Source organism: Indicator indicator, chromosome 36 (assembly GCF_027791375.1).
Source record: "Indicator indicator isolate 239-I01 chromosome 36, UM_Iind_1.1, whole genome shotgun sequence".
Classification (NCBI taxonomy): Eukaryota; Metazoa; Chordata; class Aves; order Piciformes; family Indicatoridae; genus Indicator; species Indicator indicator.
The window spans coordinates 825612-844130 of NC_072045.1; the positions used below are offsets into that span (position 1 = coordinate 825612).

The following is an 18519-nucleotide window of genomic DNA, read 5'->3' on the forward strand; positions in this document are numbered from 1 at the left end:
AACACATCCAGGTGGCTTTGGAAAGTCTCCAGAGAAGGAGACTCCACAACCTCTCTGGGCAGCCTGCTCCAGGCCTTTAGCACTCTCACACCAAAGAAGTTTCTCCTCATGTTGAGGTGGAACCTCCTGGGTTCCAGTTTTGTACCCAGTTACTCCTTGTCCTGTCACTGGGCACCACCACAAAGAGCCTGGAACCTTCATCTTGGCATTCACCCCTCAGATATTTACAGTCATTGAGCAGATCCCTCTCAGCCTTCTCCTCTCCAGACTAACCAGCCCCAGGCCTCTCAGCCTTTCCTCATCACCCAGATGTTGCAGTCCCTTCAGCATCCTCATAGCTCTCTGTTGGACTCTCTCCAACAGGCCTCTGTCTCTCTTGAACTGGGGAGCCTGGAACTGGACACAGGTTTGGTCTCACCAGGGCAGAGTAGAGTTGGAGGAGAACCTGCCTAGAGCTGCTGGCCACACTTTTCTTGATGCACCCCAGAAGCCCATTGGCCTTCATGGCCACAAGGCACATTGCTGCCCCATGGAGAACTTCCTCCCCACCAGGACTCCCAGATGCTTCTCCATGGAGCTGCCTTCCAGCAGTACCACTCCTAGCCTGTGCTAGTGCCTGCTGTTGTTTCTCCCCAGGTGCAGGACTCTACGCTTGTCCATACTGAACTTCATGAGGTTCCCCTTTGCCCAGCTCTCCTTGGATGGCAGCACAGCCATTAATTTATAGCAATATGGAGTCATTAATTTCTAGCAGAGTAATTAATTTCTAGTATATTAGACTAATTTTGCTTTTTTGTAACAGGGATTGTATTTCCCAATGGTTATTTCCTGTGTGTAGTAAGGACTCCCCAGACCCTTTCACAGAGAGGCAAATACTGGACTGGGAGAACACTGCTAAAATCAACCTTAATAGCCCTAAAAGTAGCCTCTGTCCCTGCAGTGCTCTAATCTGTAACCTCTCCTGTACTCCTACAGACACTGTGGCATCTGAGCTGCACACTGTTGAAGCAGCAGTTGAACCACTCAGGTTGCACTGAGGTCACACTGCAGGTTTCAGCCCTCTGCCAGGGGACCAGGGACCTCAGGGCCACTAAAAGCTGCAGGGACCCCTTATAAATCTTGTAGCTGATGAATGCAGCCAAGGAGGCACAAGTTAAACACCTGGTGTGAATCTCATTACCTGTTGGTTGAAAAGGTCATCTTCTCCAAACTCTGCCTCATCCTCTTCCTCTTCGTTCTCTCGCACGACGACTGACTTGGTAACGTTCCTCACTGCGACCTCCTGCACAGGGGCAGAGCACCAGGGAAGCAACCAGAGAATCAACCAGGGAAGCAACCAGAGAATCAACCAGGGAAGCAACCAGAGAATCTACCAGGGAAGCAACCAGAGAATCTACCAGGGAAGCAACCAGAGAATCTACCAGGGAAGCAACCAGAGAATCTACCAGGGAAGCAACCAGAGAATCAACCAGGGAAGCAACCAGAGAATCAACCAGGGAAGCAACCAGGGAAGCAACCAGGGAAGCAACCAGAGAATCAACCAGGGAAGCAACCAGGGAAGCAACCAGGGAATCTACCAGGGAAGCAACCAGAGAATCTACCAGGGAAGCAACCAGGGAAGCAACCAGGGAAGCAACCAGAGAATCTACCAGAGAATCAACCAGAGAATCAACCAGGGAAGCAACCAGGGAAGCAACCAGGGAAGCAACCAGAGAATCAACCAGGGAAGCAACCAGGGAAGCAACCAGGGAAGCAACCAGGGAAGCAACCAGGGAATCAACCAGAGAATCAACCAGAGAATCAACCAGAGAATCAACAAGGGAAGCAACCAGAGAATCAACCAGGGAAGCAACCAGGGAAGCAACCAGAGAATCACCCAGAGAATCACCCAGGGAAGCAACCAGGGAAGCAACCAGGGAAGCAACCAGGGAAGCAACCAGAGAATCAACCAGGGAAGCAACCAGGGAAGCAAGCAGGGAAGCAACCAGGGAAGCAACCAGGGAAGCAACCAGAGAATCAACCAGGGAAGCAACCAGGGAAGCAACCAGAGAATCAACCAGGGAAGCAACCAGGGAAGCAACCAGAGAATCAACCAGGGAAGCAACCAGGGAATCAACCAGAGAATCAACCAGGGAAGCAACCAGAGAATCAACCAGGGAAGCAACCAGAGAATCAACCAGGGAAGCAACCAGAGAATCAACCAGGGAAGCAACCAGGGAATCAACCAGGGAAGCAACCAGGGAACCAGTCAGAGCATCAATCAGAGATTCACAGATTCCCAGAAAGGTTTGGGATGGAAGGGACCTTAAATATCATCCAGTTCCACCCCCCTGCCATGGGCAGGGACACCTCCCACCAGCCCAGGTTGCTCAAGGCCTCATCCTGGCCTTGAACACCTCCAGGAGGAGGCAGCCACAGCCTCCCTGGGCAACCTGTGCCCGTCTCTCCCCACCCTCACTTTCAAGAATTTCTTCCTAACATGACAAGGCTAAAGAGCTGCCAGCAGCCTATGTCCAGCTCTAAGTTTTTGCTGTACCACCAATATCATTCCCTTGTTAAATCCTGGAAGGTTCAAAACCACCTGCCCTGGATTCAATGTTTGCTCTGCAAGCAGCCTCTGGTAATCCCCTGCAAGCCACAACAACATTCCTCTTTGCAGCCACTGAAGGCATGATAATGCAATTTAGCTTCAGGAATTCTCTGTCATCACCCAGGGACTGGAGAGGAAGCAGCTGTGTGTCAAGTGTTCATCAGTTAATTTTACACAAGCTCAGAGCAGAGCCAGCTGAGACACACACTGCAGTGTGGGCAAGTTCCTCAGGATGCTTACACAGCACTAAGAACACCCCCTAAATATTCCACATCAATATTTTCCTAAATATTCCACATCAATTACCAGGACAGTCTTCAAACTAGGCCCTAAAACCAGTTCCAAAACCCCAGGAAGCTTTCTTTACTACTAAATTCTTTTTAAACACTTCTTAGCAGTAAAAAATTCTTCTGTACCACTGATGTCATAGCTGAAAATTTCTGCTTGTGGAAGAAGTTGCCCTCAACAGACAGCTCTGAGCAGGGATAGTGAAGCAGCCACAGTGCAGGGATATGGACTGCAGTGTTTTCAGCAGCAGCACTCCCATGTCCATCCTCAGCTGTGTCCCCTCTTTGTACAATGACCTCCTGCCTTGTCCTGTGCTGCTGTCCCTGCAGTGTTTCACAGCAGTGCCAGCAGCAGGACAACTTACACAACTGTGTCTGCTTCCCTCTCCTGCTTCCATCAGATCCCTGGGATAACGGCACTCTTAGGGACACCAGGCAAAGCACAAAGCTCCCTTGCAGGAGTCTCCTGGAAGGAGGGTTGTGGTTTTTTCGTTGTGGGCAGATGCAGGACAGTGCAGAATGCAGAGGAGCTTCTGGCAGCCCTCCAGCAGTGCAAGGACAGTTGTCTTCCAAGGTTACTATTGACACTGCACCCCAGAGCACTGTGGTTACCACAAAGTGGGACTCTGAATTGCCAGCAATACTGATTTGGTCTGCTCTAAAAATACACAAACTCCAAGCCAACCACCTGCTGCAGGGTGGTGGTCTACTGCAGGAAAAGAGTCTGTGATGTAATCAGGATGGTGAGCAGCTTCCCAGCGTTTCCCCAGACCCCCAGTGCTATGTGCAGGGGGTTCAGGATTTCACTGTTGGAAGCTCTCTTAGTTTCATAGAATAGTTTGGATTGGAAAAGGCCTCTAAGAGTCCAACCATCCACCTAACACCACTGTGGCCACTAAACCTTGGCCCAAGGGCCACATGCAGACATTTTGTGAACACCTCCAGGGATGGGGACTCCAGCACCTCCCTGGGTGGTTTAGGAGACAGTAAGATCTTAGAATCCAGCTTACTTTGGGTCCTCTGCCCCTGCAGCCAGCCTAGGACATAGCCCAGCCCATAGCTTCCTACTGCAGGCCCAGCCCAGGCTCCCTCCTGCAGCCCCAGCCCAGGCTCCCTCCTGCAGCCCCAGCCCAGGCTCCCCACTGCAGCCCCAGCCCAGGCTCCCTCCTGCAGCCCCAGCCCAGGCTCCCTCCTGCAGCCCCAACCCAGGCTCCCTCCTGCAGCCCCAGCCCAGGCTCCCTCCTGCAGCCCCAGCCCAGGCTCCCTCCTGCAGGCCCAACCCAGGCTCCCCCCTGCAGGCCCAACCGAGGCTCCCCCCTGCAGGCCCAACCCAGGCTCCCTCCTGTAGCCCCAGCACAGGTTCCCCCCTGCAGCCCCAGCCCAGGCTCCCCCCTGCAGCCCCAGCTCAGGCTCCCCGCTGCAGCCCCAACCCAGGCTCCCTCCTGCAGCCCCAGCCCAGGCTCCCTCCTGCAGCCCCAGCCCAGGCTCCCCCCTGCAGCCCCAGCCCAGGCTCCCCCCTGCAGGCCCAACCCAGGCTCCCCCCTGCAGCCCCAGCTCAGGCTCCCCGCTGCAGCCCCAACCCAGGCTCCCTCCTGCAGCCCCAGCTCAGGCTCCCCGCTGCAGCCCCAACCCAGGCTCCCTCCTGCAGCCGCAGCCACAGCCCAGGCTCCCCCCTGCAGGCCCAACCCAGGCTCCCTCCTGTAGCCCCAACCCAGGCTCCCTCCTGTAGCCCCAGCCCAGGCTCCCCCCTGCAGCCCCAACCCAGGCTCCCCCCTGCAGGCCCAACCCAGGCTCCCTCCTGCAGCCCCAACCCAGGCTCCCCCCTGCAGCCCCAACCCAGGCTCCCTCCTGCAGCCCCAACCCAGGCTTCCCCCTGCAGCCCCAGCCCAGGCTCCCTCCTGCAGCCCCAACCCAGGCTCCCCCCTGCAGGCCCAGCCCAGGCTCCCCCCTGCAGCCCTAACCCTCCTCTCCCTCCTGCAGCCCCAACCCAGGCTTCCCCCTGCAGCCCCAACCCAGGCTCCCCCCTGCAGGCCCAGCCCAGGCTCCCCCCTGCAGCCCTAACCCTCCTCTCCCTCCTGCAGCCCCAACCCACCTCTCCCTCCGAGTTCACGAGGTATGTGCGGATGTTGCCTCCAGTGCCCCAGCTGCCTTGGTTCTTCCACACCAGCACAGAAGGGGGGCTGTGAGATACTCCTGCATCTGCACCCCAGATCTGGAGAGAAAGATATCCTGGCATGAGCTCTTCATGCACTCTCCATTCAAATACACAGAATGCCTCCATTCTAATGTTCTCTCCACATCCCACTTCTGGCCCTGAACTCCCCTGGCAGCCTCCCTCTGCTTTTACCACCAAAAACTAAATCAAACAAACCAATTATCCCACTGACTTCAGTCACCACTGCTTTGCTGAATGAAAACATTTCCCCTAGCACTGCCTCAGGGAATGCACTCTATGGGGCCAAGCATAAAGGCAGCTTGGTAAGTCTGTCAATTTAAACTTTCCTTTGTATCAGAGCAGTTGATGCTTAAGCAGAAGTACCTGAAGCTGACTACAAGAAAGTCAATTTTTTCCCCTCTGAAAGAATATTTGGTGCAGACTGAGAATAAAATACAAAATACAGAAAAGCAACTCTTCTAGGCTGAGAATGTCTTGTCCTGAACGTAACTCCAGTCTACCAGAGTGAATGGGTGCTCTGCAATGTTGTTTCAGGATGATGTTCAGCAGGATTCATGTTCCAAAGCTAGGCAAAGGTGTCTGGAAGCAAACAGGCCTTGACCCACCCCCCAGATACCTTCTTCAGCTTTATGAGCACCTCAGTGTTTGCCCATTTGAGGCACAGGCAGAAACTGAATTTCATAGATAGGTTTGGGTTGGAAGGGACTTTAAAGATCAGTTCCAACCCTCTGCCATGGGTAGGGAAACCTCCCACCAGCCCAGCTTGCTCAAGGCCTCATCCAGCCTGGCCTTCAACACCTCAAGAGAGGAAGCAGCCACAGCCTCCCTGGGCAACCTGTGCCAGTCTCTCCCCACCCTCACTCTCAACAATTTCTTCCTCATCTGCAGTCTCAATCTGCCCTCCTCAAGCTTCAAGCCATTCCCTCTCATCCTATCACTACAAGCCCTTCCACATTTCTCTTCTACGTTTTTCTAACTGAAATCCTGCTCCTCTGAAGTGAGCTTCATGAAAGCAGAGGTTACCCAGCAAATGTCAGCTTCACAATGGCCACAGTATCAACAGCAGAAGGTGGGGTTGATATGCTGCAAGTTCCACTTACTGTTACAGTCTGCCCAGCTCTGAGGACATACTTGGGAGTAAATTTGTAAGCAATTTCTTCTCCATCTCCAATTTGTCTTTTCAGTCTCCAGTTACCCAAAGACTGATCCTAATGGAGAAAGTCAAAAGGTTACTCAGGGTGAGCAAAACAGAGCAAGCAGGTCCCAGAGCTTTCTCTAAGTCTCTTTGTTACTAAAATAATGTAAATAGAAATCTATTTACATGCTTGTTAGACACTGCACTCCAACTTGAAAGTATTTTTCTGTACCCACTCCCAGTCTGAAGTGTAACTGCCATGAGGGCATTCAGCAAGACCCACAGTGCACACAAAAAAGGTTCTGCCTGGGGCCAGCAGGGCTCTGTGCATGAATGTGTTTAGGTATCTGGGACACAAACTCTTCTCTCTTCCAGCAGCAAACATCAGAGAGTCATAGAATGGTGGTGGTTGGAAGGGACCTCTGGAGGCTCAACCCTCCCTGCCAGAGCAGGATCACCCTGAGCAGGTCACACAGGAACACAGATGGGTCTTGAAAGTCTCCAGAGAAGGAAACTCCACAACCTCTCTGGGCAGCCTGCTCCAGGCCTCCAGCACCCTCACACCAAACAACTTCCTCCTTATGTTGAGGTAGAACCTCCTGGGTTCCAGGTTGTGTCCACCGCACCTAGTGTGTCACAGCACACCACCGAAAAGAGCCTGGCCCAGCCTGGTCCCTTCTTCTTGACACCTACCCTGCAGATATTTACAGACATTAATGAGATCCCCTCTCAGCCTTCTCTCCACACTAACCAGCCCCAGGCCTCTCAGCCCTTCCTCCAGAGATGTTCCCCTCTCATGCCAGCACGCTGTAACCTTCAGCTTCCAAGTGTCCCTGTGAATCAGGGCAGGATGCTGCACCTTGTGGCACAGCTCCTGCTCTCCAAGCCTCCCTGTGCTGCCACACGCTGTGTGCAAGAGCTCAGCAGAGCTGCTCCTGGGGGCTCTGCAGGAGCTGTGCTGACGCTCACCTTCTCAGAGTTGTTCTTCAGCTGAACATATTTGCCCTCCAGGTCTATCTCCTCTATGCTGATACTTCCTGTAGCTGAAGCTTGCTGGGACATCTGGAAGCTGCTGCTGCTGCTGCCACTGATGCTGCCGGTGCCGATGCCGCTGGTGCCCGACAGCTCCTCCGCCTCCAGGCGTTTCCGCTTGCCGCGGGAGGAGCGGATGAGGGAGGTGCTGCTGCTGCTGCTGCTGGAGGTAGCCCGGGACACGGTGACACGAGAGGAGGGGCTTGGAGACAGCTTCAACCTGGGCACAAGGAAGCCAGCCTTACAGTAACTGCTCCAGGCAGTCCCCCACAAAGCCAGCAGCTGCAGCACTCACAGCAACCAGCCTGGGGGGTGCCCCGCGGAGAGAGCAGCCTGGCAGAGCTCTTCAGGACTGCAGGCAGGAGAAGGGTGGAGGTGTCCTGGTAGCACAGTTATGTGCCATGGAAAGCACTGCCAGTGAGGTCTGCACAGCTTCACAGACTGCACTGGGTGGGAAGGGACCCTCAAAGGGTCAAAGGGCAACTTGTCCAACCAGCCTGCAAGGAGCAGGGACGCCTCCAATTAGAGCAGGCTGCACAGGGACACAGCAAGTCTGATCTTGAATGTCTGCAGGGATGGGGATTCAACCTCCCTGGGCAACCTGTTCCAGTGTCTCACAGCCTCACTGTGCAGAACTTCCTCCTGATGTCCAACCTAACTCTGCCCTGCTCCAGTTTCAAACCATTGCCTCTTGGCCTATCCCCACAGCCCCTTCTGAACAGTCCCTCCCCAGCCTTCCTGTAGGTCCCCTGCAGATACTGAAATGCAGCCGTGAGGTCACTTGACCTTCCCCTCCAGTATAACCACTGCTAAAACACACTGTCTTTGGACCAGGTCATGTGAAAACAGGAAAACACAGAATTCTAAGTATTTAAATAGAGGAGATGAATGTCAAGCACAGAATGGTGCATTTCACTGTGCCCCAAGCCCATGAGAAAAAAAAATTGTGTTCAGATGAGAACAAGTGCAAGTGTGCATGCAGGTGTTCCATGCACCATGCAGTGTGAAGCCAGGTATGACAGCAGTGAAACAATCATGGAATCACTTGGGCTGGGAGAGACCTCAAAGCTCATCCAGTTCCAACCCCCTGCCATGGGCAGGGACACCTCCCACCAGTCCAGGTAGCTCAAGGCCTCATCCAACCTGGCCTTGAACATCTCCAGGCAGGAGGCAGTCACAGCCTCCCTGGGCAACCTGTGCCAGTCTCTCCCCACCCTCACTCTCAAGAATTTCTTCCTCATCTCCAGTCTCAATGTTCCCTCTTCCAGCTCAAAGCCATTGTCCCTCCTCCTGTCACTACAAGCCCCTGTAAAAAGTCCCTGCCCAGCTCTCCTGCAGCCCCTTCAGGTACTGAAGCTTTCCTGCTCAGATGCTACAAAAAGCAGTGTAAGGAATGAAAACCCCAGTGCCTGATGTTCAGGGAAGAAGGTGGAGTCTGCACCTACCTTTCCTCTTCCCCTTCCAGGAGTTTCCTGTAAGCACTGATCTCCATGTCCAGTGCCAGCTTGACATCCAGCAGCTCCTGGTACTCTGTAAGCTGCAGTTGCATCTGGTCCCTCATGTCTGTCATCTCCCTCTCCTTTGCATCTAGCATCTTCCTGAACTTCTCCCTCTCCCCAGCCATCATCTCCTCCAGCTCCCGGATGCGATCTTCTGCTGCACTGGCCTGGGGAGATGGGAGACAGTCAGTGGGCACCCAGTAGGCATCCACTGGGTACAGCACAAGGGGTACTGCTTCACTTTTCTCCCACATGAAGGTAACGAAGCAGATCAAGGGGCAGAGATGTCACAGGCAGCCCCCAGGGGCAGTGCCTTTACCTGTTTCTGCAGGCTGGAGAGCTGGTAGGTCAGGGTCTCTATCCTCATGCGAGCCTCCTTCAGCTCCTCGCGAGCTGCGCCGGCAGCTTTGTCATTCTGGTCAGAGGACAGTTTGGCATTCTCCAGCTGCAAGGCAAGTTTTGAACAAGTTACTTACTTGTTATTTACTTACAGATAAGTGTCCTGCAAACATCCTTCTGGTATATAAAAAAAAAACAGCAGAGACTACTTAACCTGAAGTAATTTAACTGGAAATCTGCTAAGTTTATGGCGAGAACCACATAAAGCTAAGCAAGTGCCCTAAGGACCAGGAAAACCTCTGTCATGGAATGGGTTGGGTTGGAAGTGACCTTACAGATCATCCAGTTCCCAGGTTGCTCAAGGCCTCATCCAGCCTGGCCTTGAACACTGCCAGGCTTGGAACCATCACAGCCTCTCTGGGCACCCTGCTCACCACCCTCATGGGGAAGAATCTCTTTGTAATGTCTCATCTCAATCCATCTCCTTCCAGACCCTTCCAGCCTGAAGCCGTCACCCCCCTGTCACTCCATGTCTTTGTAACAAGTCCCTCCTCAGCTATCAAAGCTCAAAGTTACAGAATCACAGAATCAGTAAGGTTGGAAGAGACCTCAAGGGATCATCAAAGTCCAACCTGTCACCCACGACCTCATGACCACTAAACCATGTCACCAAGTGCCACGTCCAATCCCCTCTTGACCATCTCCAGGGATGGTGACTCCACCACCTCCCTGGGCAGCACATTCCAACATTTAACAACTCTCTCTGTGAAGAACTTTCTCTCACCTTCAGCCTAAACCTCCCCTGCACAGCTTGAGGCTGTGTCCTCTTGTTCTGCTGCTGCTTGCCTGGGAGAAGAGACCAACCCCCTCCTGGCTACAACCTCCCCTCAGGGAGTTGTAGACAACAATGAGGTCACCCCTGAGCCTCCTCTTCTGCAGGCTAAACAATCCCAGCTCCTTTAGCCTCTCCTCACAGGGCTGTGCTCCAGGCCTCTCCCCAGCCTCGTTGCCCTTCTCTGGACACGTTGAAGTATCTCAATGTCCTTCTTAAATTGAGGGGCCCAGAACTGGACACAGTACTCAAGGTGTGGCCTAACCAGTGCTGAGCACAGGGCACGATGACTTCCCTGTTCCTGCTGGTCACACTACTCTTGATGCAGGCCAGGATGCCATTGTCTTCTTGGCCACCTGGGCACACTGCTGGCTCCTGTCCAGCTGCTGGTAACCAGTACCCCCAGCTCCGTCTCTGCCTGGCTGCTCTCCAGCCACTCTGTCCCCAGCCTGTAGCTCTGCATGGGGTTGTTGTGGCCAAAGTGCAGCACCTGGCACTTGGATTTGTTGAATGCCATCCTGTTGGACTCTGCCCATCTGTCCAGCCGGTCCAGGTCCCTCTGTAGATCCTTTCTACCCTCTAACAGATCAACACCTGCTCCCAGCTTGGTGTCATCTGCAAATTTACTGATGATGGACTCAATCCCCTCATCCAGATCATCAATAAAGATATTGAACAGGGTGGGGCCCAGCACTGATCCCTGGGGGACACCACTAGTGACAGGCTGCCAGCTGGATGTGGCACCATTCACTACCACTCTCTGGGCTCGGCCCTCCAGCCAGTTCCTAACCCAGCACAGAGTGCTGCTGTCCAAGCCACAGGCTGACAGCTTGGCCAGGAGTTTGCTGTGGGGGACAGTGTCAAAGGCCTTGCTGAAGTCCAGGCAGACTACATCAGCTGCCTTTCCCACATCCACCAGGCTGTCACCTGAGCATAGAAGGAGATCAGGTTGGTGAGGCAGGACCTGCCCTTCCTAAACCCATGTTGGCTGGACCTGATCCATTGTCTGTCCTGCAGGTGTGCAGTGATTGCCCCCAAGATGATCTGCTCCATAACCTTGCCTGGCACTGAGGTCAGGCTGACAGGCCTGGAGTTTCCAGGTTCATCCATCCAGCCCTTCTTGTGGATGGGTGTCACATTGGCCAGCTTCCAGTCACCTGGGACCTCTCCAGTAAGCCAGGACCGGTGGAAAATGATGGAGAGAGGCTTGGCCAGCTCATCTGCCAGCTCTCTCAGCACCCTAGGATGGATCCCATTCAGTCCCATGGACTTGTGAGGATCCAAGTGGCTCAGCAAGTCCCGAACTAATTCCTCATGGAAGTCAGGGGTACTACACTGCTCCCTGAGCCCACCTACCAATTCAGGAGGCCAGCTATCCTGATGTCCTCCTGCCTTGCTGTTGAAAATTGAGGCAAATAAGGTATTTAGAACCTCAGCCTTTTCATCTTTAGTTACAATGTTTCCCTCCAGGTCCATTCAAGAGTGGAGGTTCTTCTTGCCCCTCTTTTTAGCACTAAAATACTTACAAAAATGCTTTTTATTATCTTTCACAGCAGTGGCCAGTTTAAGTTCTAGCTGGGCTTTTGCCTCTCTGATTTTTCTCCAACATGTTCTAACAACATCGTTAAATGTATCTTGAGTTGCCTCCCCCTTTTCCAAAGGTGATTTCCCCTCTTTTTCTCCCTTAATTCCTTCAGGAGCTGTTTGCCCATCCAGGCTGGTCACTTTCCTTGCCAGCTCATCTTTTCGCATGTGGGAGCTGCCAGTTCCTGTGCCTTCAAGAGCTCCTGTTTGAAGTAGGTCCAACCATCCTGGACCTCTTTGTTCTTAAGGGCTGCTACCCAGGGAACTTTCCTAATAAGTTGCTTAAACAAGCTGAAGTTTGCCCTCTGGATGTCCAAGGTGAGGGTTACTGCTCCTCCCTATTTCCCTGCACATTGAAAACTCCACTGTCTTGTGATGCTGAACCCTAGACAGCCTCCTACCATCACATCTCCCACCAGCCCTTCTCTATTTCAGAACAGCAGATCAAGCAGAGCCTTACCCCTGGGAGACTCACTTAGCAGCTTGTGTAGGTGTGAGCTGAAAATCCCCCCCCCCCACCAAGTAACCAGGCTAGCCCAGTCTGGAAGCAAATGAAGGCTGTATTTACAAGCAGAGTCTAAAATCTACGATGAAATGCAATGAATATGTACAAATATACAAAATTCACAACATTCACAAATATATACAATCAACAGAAAAGCACAACCGATCTCCCTTTGCTTCCCCCCAAGGGGACCCTCCCAAAGGGGGCCTCCCTCTCCCAGGAGCTTCCCCCCAGACCCCCTGGACAGAGAAGCAGAGTTAGTTAAGCAGAAAGTTGTTAACTTAGCTGCCAAGGTCAGTGTGTTATCTTCAGCCAGAAGAGAAGAAGAAACAGCAGCCAGACAGCCCAGCCACTGCCCCCACTGCCGAACGCAGAATGTGCAGAGTGCCTACTTTGTTTTGGGTAATAGTTCTTAAACATTTCTATCTATCCAATGGAAGTGTTTAGAACAATCGTTATTTTGCTTTCTTACACCCAATAGTGACTTATTTACATTCTTTCACTTTCTCTGTTCTGAACTTTGCAAGGAAAAAAATTAAAAAGACAGTTTCAAACCATCACACAGCTGCATCAGGAAGCTGCCCTCCATACACTCTAGGAACCATCTGGACTGCCTCCTCTCTGCTGAATTAAGTTCCCAGCAGATGTTGGGCAGGTTAAAGTCACCCACAAGGACAAGATCTGATGATCTTGAGACAGCTTCCAGTTGCTTATAAAATATTTCATCTGCCTCCTCATCCTGGTTGGGTGGTCTATAACAGACTCCAATCATGATGTCAGTTTTGCTAGGCCTCCCTCTGATTTTAACCCACAGGCACTCAATCCTTTCATCCACAACCTCAAGTTCTGAGGCATCAAGAGATTCCCTAATGGACAGGGCCACCCCTCCTCCTCTTCTCCCTCACCTGTCTCTCCTAAAGAGCTTGTAACCCCCCAGTGCAGTACTCCAGTTATGTGTCTTGTCCCACCATGTTTCTGTGATGGCAATTATATCATAGTCTTCCTGGTGGACCCAGACTTCCAGTTCCTCTTGCTTGTTACCCATACTGCGTGCATTGGTGTGCCTGCACTTCAGCTGGGCTGTTGATTTCTCAATTAACCCTAATTTCTGTCCCACTCTCTCCTCTCCAGGAAGACTGATTTCCTCACCCACCCCCTTCAGACCTAGTTTAAAGCCCTCCCAATGAGCCCTGCCAACTCCAGCACTAGTACCCTCTTGCCCTTTCTGGATAAATTCACCCCGTCAAGGTCCAACAGGTCAGGTGCAGGAAAAGTTGCCCCTTGATCAAACAACCCAAAATTCTGTTGCTGGCACCATCCCTTGAGCCAATGGTTGATGGTGTGGGTTCTCCTGTTCCTCTCAGTGTACACCCCTGCCACTGAGGGAACTGAGCAGAACACCACTTGAGCTCCTGCCCCTTCAGTCAATTGTCCGAGGGCCTTGAATTCCTTTTTAATTGTCCTGGTGCCCTTAGAATCATAGAATCAAGAAGGCTGGAAGAGACCTCAAAGATCATCGAGTCCAACCTGTCACCCTAAACCTCATGACTATCTAAACCACGGCACCAAGTGCCACATCCAATCCACCCTTGAACACCTCCAGGGATGGTGACTCCACCACCTCCCTGGGCAGCACATTCCAATGGGCAACCACTCTCTCTGTGAAGAACTTTCTCCTCACCTCCAGCCTAAACCTCCCCTGGCGCAGCTTGAGACTGTGTCCTCTTGTTCTGGTGCTGGTTGCCTGGAAGAAGAGCCCAACCCCCTCCTGGCTACAACCTCCCTTCAGGTAGTTCCTTCTTATCAATCTCGTCACTTCCAGCCTGGATTACCAGCAATGGGTAATAGTCCATGGGCTGGATTAGCTTTGGGAGTCTCCTTGTGATGTCCCTTATCCAGGCCCCAAAATTCAATCCCATTCTCATAGGATTTCCTTTTGCTATTGAAGCCACAGTCTCCCAGCCCTTCCATTACACAAACAGCCTTGGGGTTTCCCAGAGCCCAGGTTCCTGTGACCCCTCTCTCTGCCTGGCTGTAAGAACACTACAGCAGGGCAGGGCAGACGCTGCCTAAGTCACCTCCTGGTCTGACAGCTCCCTGACACCCAGGGACTAAGCTCAATGCAACATCCCACAGGGATTCTGTCTCAGCTGCCTGCAGCTCAGGGTCTTGCTAAGCCAGAGGCAGCGTTTTGATGCCTGCTGTATCTCAGGGGATTCTTCAGGCAGGAATTTGCCTCTGCTTTTGGAATTTCTGGGGCAAAGAGTTTAGCTCCATAAAGAACAACCTTCTTTTGTTCCTTCTGAGTCTGCAGCTGGACATTCCCTGCCCCTGCTGCTACTGAGACATTAAGCACAATCAGTCCTCATTCCCCTTCCTCATGCTATTGATCCACTCACAGGCACCTGCTGTACCTTCCCCTTTTCCCAACCTCTCCCAAGGAGTTTTATTTTAGGCTTTCCTCATGCAGGACCTAGCTCATACTCTTGACTGCCTTTCTTGCTGTTCTCTGTATCCCTTCCAAGAAGGACTAAAGCTACTCCCAGCACTCCAGCTGACAGCCTGACCTTTGGGCTGCATTCTTTCCCCAACAGCTGCCACCATTCACTTTGGTTTCAGTTTCTGCCCATCTCACCAAGCCAACAATTTTCCTTTTCAGTGGCTAACCTGAAATAAATCTGACAGCTCAAAGCTGTTACATGTTAAGTTTCAAAGTAGCTACCTGGAGAATTTGTCCTTGCAGCTGAGTTCAACACCTGTGCTACACACCACAGAACCCAACCAGCAACTGAGCTGTCCCTGTCCCAAGAACTGTTACAGGCAGAGCAGTTCTTTGGGCACAGCACAACAACCTTTATTATGAGTTCTGCTGCTCCCCAGGCTCTGGGTGGGAAAGGAAACTCACCAGAGCCCTCTTTAGGCTGAGGGCTTTGCAGGAGCTTTAAGTCAGTTCCACAGTCCAATACTTCTTGTTGAGCTCAAAATGAGAAGTTTTGTGAATGCTGCCAGCAATTCACTTCAGCTGTGCTGGCACCATGCCACATCCTCAGCCAGGACCTTCCTTGTCAAAGATTGTGGCCACAGCCAGAAGTGAGCTTCTGCTGAAGACCTTCTCACCAGCCACATATAACAATCTGCTTGGACTCCCTACTCCCTGGCAGCTCAGGCTCTCTGAACAGATCTTCATCCAGAGATCCACAGAAGGAAGCCCACAGCTAAGCCTGCTTTTCCCTTTGCATTCCAACCTCATCCATAGCAACCTCCATTCTTTGATACGGGACTAAAGCAGCTTCGTTTGCACAGTCCTGTTCAAATCTTGTCCCTTTTTCATTTTCCAAGCCTGTATTTTGCAGACTTTGTTTCTACAGAGGATCCTCTAGCCAGGAGCTTTTCTTCAGACTGTGCCAAGACAAAGCAAACATCTTGTATAAAAATTCTCTGTGTCCCTGACTCCTGTGACTGATGCCAAGGCTGCTTGCTGTACTAAGCATCTATTACCTGCATAGCTGCTGCCAACCTCATGGAGTTCAGCAAGGCCAAGTGCCAGTTCTACACCTGGGTCAGGACAATCCCAAGCACAAATCCAGGCTGGGTGAGCAGTGACTCAAGAGGAACCTTGAGGAGGCTCCTGAGGGAGGCTTCCTGAGGGAGCTGGGGCTGTTTAGTTTGGAGAAGAAGAGGCTGAGGGCAGACCTCATGGCTGTCTGCAGCTACCTGAAAGGAGGCTGTAGAGAGGTTGGTGCTGGTCTCTTCTCACAGGTAATTACTGATAGAACAGGAGGGAATGGCATCAAGCAACGACTGAGTAGGTTTAGACTGGACAGTAGGAACAATTTTTTCCCAGCAAGAGTGCTCAGGGACTGGAATGTGCTGCCCAGGGAGTGGTTTGGATGTGGTGCCTGGGGTGATGGTTTAGGGGTGACCCTTGTGGAGTAAGGTCAGTGGTTGGACTTGGTGATCCTGAGGGTCTTCTCCAACCTGAATGTTTCTGTGACTCAGTGAGGAGAAGGCCTTGGGGGTGTCAGTTGGGGACAAACTCCCCAGGAGCCAGCAATGGTCCCTGGCAGCCCAGCAGGCAGCTGAGTGCTGAGCTGCATCCAGAGCAGGGAGAGCAGCAGCACAGGGAGGGGATTCTGCTCTGCTCAGACCCCACCTGCAGCACTGCCTCCAGCTCTGGGTCCCATAGCACAAGAAGGACCTGGAGCTGCTGGAGAGGGTCCAGAGGAGGTCACAGAGATGAGCAGAGGGCTGGAGAAGCTCTGCTATGGGGCTCCAGGAGAGCTGGAGACAGACTTTGGACAAGGGCTGGGAGTGCCAGGATGAAGGGACAATGGCTTGGAGCTGGGAGAGGGGAGACTGAGAGTGGAGATGAGGAAGAAATTGTTGAGAGTGAGGGTGGGGAGAGCCTGGCACAGGTTGCCCAGGGAGGTTGTGGCTGCCTCCTCCCTGGAAGTGTTCAAGGCCAGGTTGGATGAGGCCTTGAACAAGCTGGGCTGGTGGGAGGTGTCCCTGGTTGGAACTGGGTTGGTCTTTAAGGTGTCTTCCAACCCAAACCATTTCATGAATCCATGAATTTGGAGAGCCAATGTTTCCCAAAGTGTAAAACATCAAAGGATTCAGAGGGAGTCTCAGTGAAGGGTGGGGCTGAGCAATGGCAGCAGCACCATAATTTCTCCACCACAAGAGAGTCAAAGTGGCTGGAATCATTGGCAAGCACTTTCAATAACCACAAGGAAACTGTCAGCTGCCCAATTCCTTCAGGCAGGGCAGGAAACACAAAAACTCAACCCCACAACAAACCTGTGACCAGCAATTGTACCAAGAGCAAAGCTGCTGCTCTCCCATGTGCCCAGTGCTGGGTGAACAGGGATTTGCTAACTCAGGATGTGGAGAGCAGTGATGGATATCCTGACTCCTCACCAAGCTTTGGCTCAGGCTGGTCTCACAGGTCTCACAGCCTGGGGGTGAAGTGGAAAGGCCCTGGCTCACCTACAAGGGAGTGAAGGTGTCAGAGAAAATATTTTGACAGATGGCTTCAAAAACCAAAAAGTACAAGATACAGCAGAGGACAAGATAGCAGAGCTAAAATGAAAACATCTGCCTTGACTCTGCTGCTCACTAGCTGCCAACTACTCCACCCTTTAAATATTCCACCAGCATGGGCCCAGTTTGAGCTCTCCCTGACTGGTGGCTGGACTGCTTGCCAGGTGACCCTGCCCTTCAGCAGGGATGCCTCTAAGATGAGAGATTCCTCACCTGTGACTAGCAGATCCCTCCTTAACCAAGGCAGAGATCCCTTACCTGAGAGACCCTCAGGAAGCAACTGGCAGCAGCTGAATTCATGGAGCCACAACATCTCCCCTTTGGAAAGGCCCTTTAGGACCACTGAGACCAACCAGAACCCAACATCTCCCTGCACACAGCTGTTTGACCACAGCCCTGAGCACCTCACCCAGGGATGGGCACTCCACACCTCCCTGGGCAGCCTGTGCCAAGCCCTGACCACTCTGGCAGCAAAGGAATTTTATTTCCTCTCCAACCTAATCCTCCCCTGGCACAATTTCAGGCCAGTTCCTCTCTTTCTATCACCTGATCCTAGGGAGCAGAGCCCAACCCCCACCTCAATGCAGCCTCCTCTCAGGGAGCTGCAGAGAGCAATGAGGTCTCCCTCAGTCTCCTCTTCTCCACATTAAACCCCCCCAGCTCCCTCAGCTGCTCCTCCCCAGCCCTCTTCTCCAGACCCTTCCCCAGCTTTGTTGCCCTTCTCTGTCCTGCTCCAGCCTCACAATGTCCTTCTGGGAGTGAGGGACCCAAAACTGGACACACTACTCAAGATGCAGCCTCAGCAGTGCTCATCACAGGAGTAAGATCACTGCCTTGCTCCTGCTGGCCACACCATTCCTGATCCAGACCAGGATGCTGGTGGCTTTCACGCCCCCCTGAGCACACCCCTGGCTCATCTTCAGCTGCTGCCAACCAGAATTAATAGCAGGAAGCATCACCAATTCATGTAGCTACTCAGTATTATTGTGAACATTGTATGGATACTTCCATTAGACATAAACCCTTGACCAAGTCAAGACCAGAATTGGACCCACCCATGCCTAGGCTCCAAAAGGAGTTTAGGAAGCAGGTGAGTCCAGCCTGAACCTCATGACTCAGTGGGAGAGTTCTCCCTCTTTGTGTCCCCAGGCTCTCTGTGAATCATTTTAACTCACTTTTCCTTTGTGTTCCTTGCATGCAGACATTCTCAAGGTGAACCTTGCCAAACTCATTGAATCTTGGCAAACCACTGTTAAATCTTTGCTCAGTTCCATTCAGCCCTGGGAAATCATTCTTTTACCTCAAAAAAAAACCTCTACTGCTGCTTCCCTCTGAGTGAGCTGCATTCCACTCACCTGCACCAACTGGCAGAAAAACCAGGAGTGCAAATACAGAAGTTTCAGAAGCATACTTCAGAAGAATCACTCCTGTGTCCACACCCACCCTCTGCTCTGCTGAGACCCCCCCTGCAGTGCTGGGGCAGCTCTGGAGCCCTCA

General features: G+C 52.5%; 1 protein-coding gene across 1 annotated transcript in view; it reads right to left on the minus strand.

Moving 5' to 3' along the window:
• Window positions 1–18519, minus strand: part of LMNB2 (lamin B2) — a 45159-nt gene that overhangs the window by 1434 nt on the left and 25206 nt on the right. The window contains exons 6-11 of the mRNA XM_054396017.1: window positions 9039–9164; window positions 8666–8886; window positions 7158–7440; window positions 6154–6261; window positions 4970–5089; window positions 1181–1282 (exon numbers count right to left, since the gene is read on the minus strand). Coding sequence (XP_054251992.1) covers window positions 1181–1282; window positions 4970–5089; window positions 6154–6261; window positions 7158–7440; window positions 8666–8886; window positions 9039–9164 — 960 coding nt within the window. The remainder of the gene's footprint in view (window positions 1–1180; window positions 1283–4969; window positions 5090–6153; window positions 6262–7157; window positions 7441–8665; window positions 8887–9038; window positions 9165–18519) is intronic.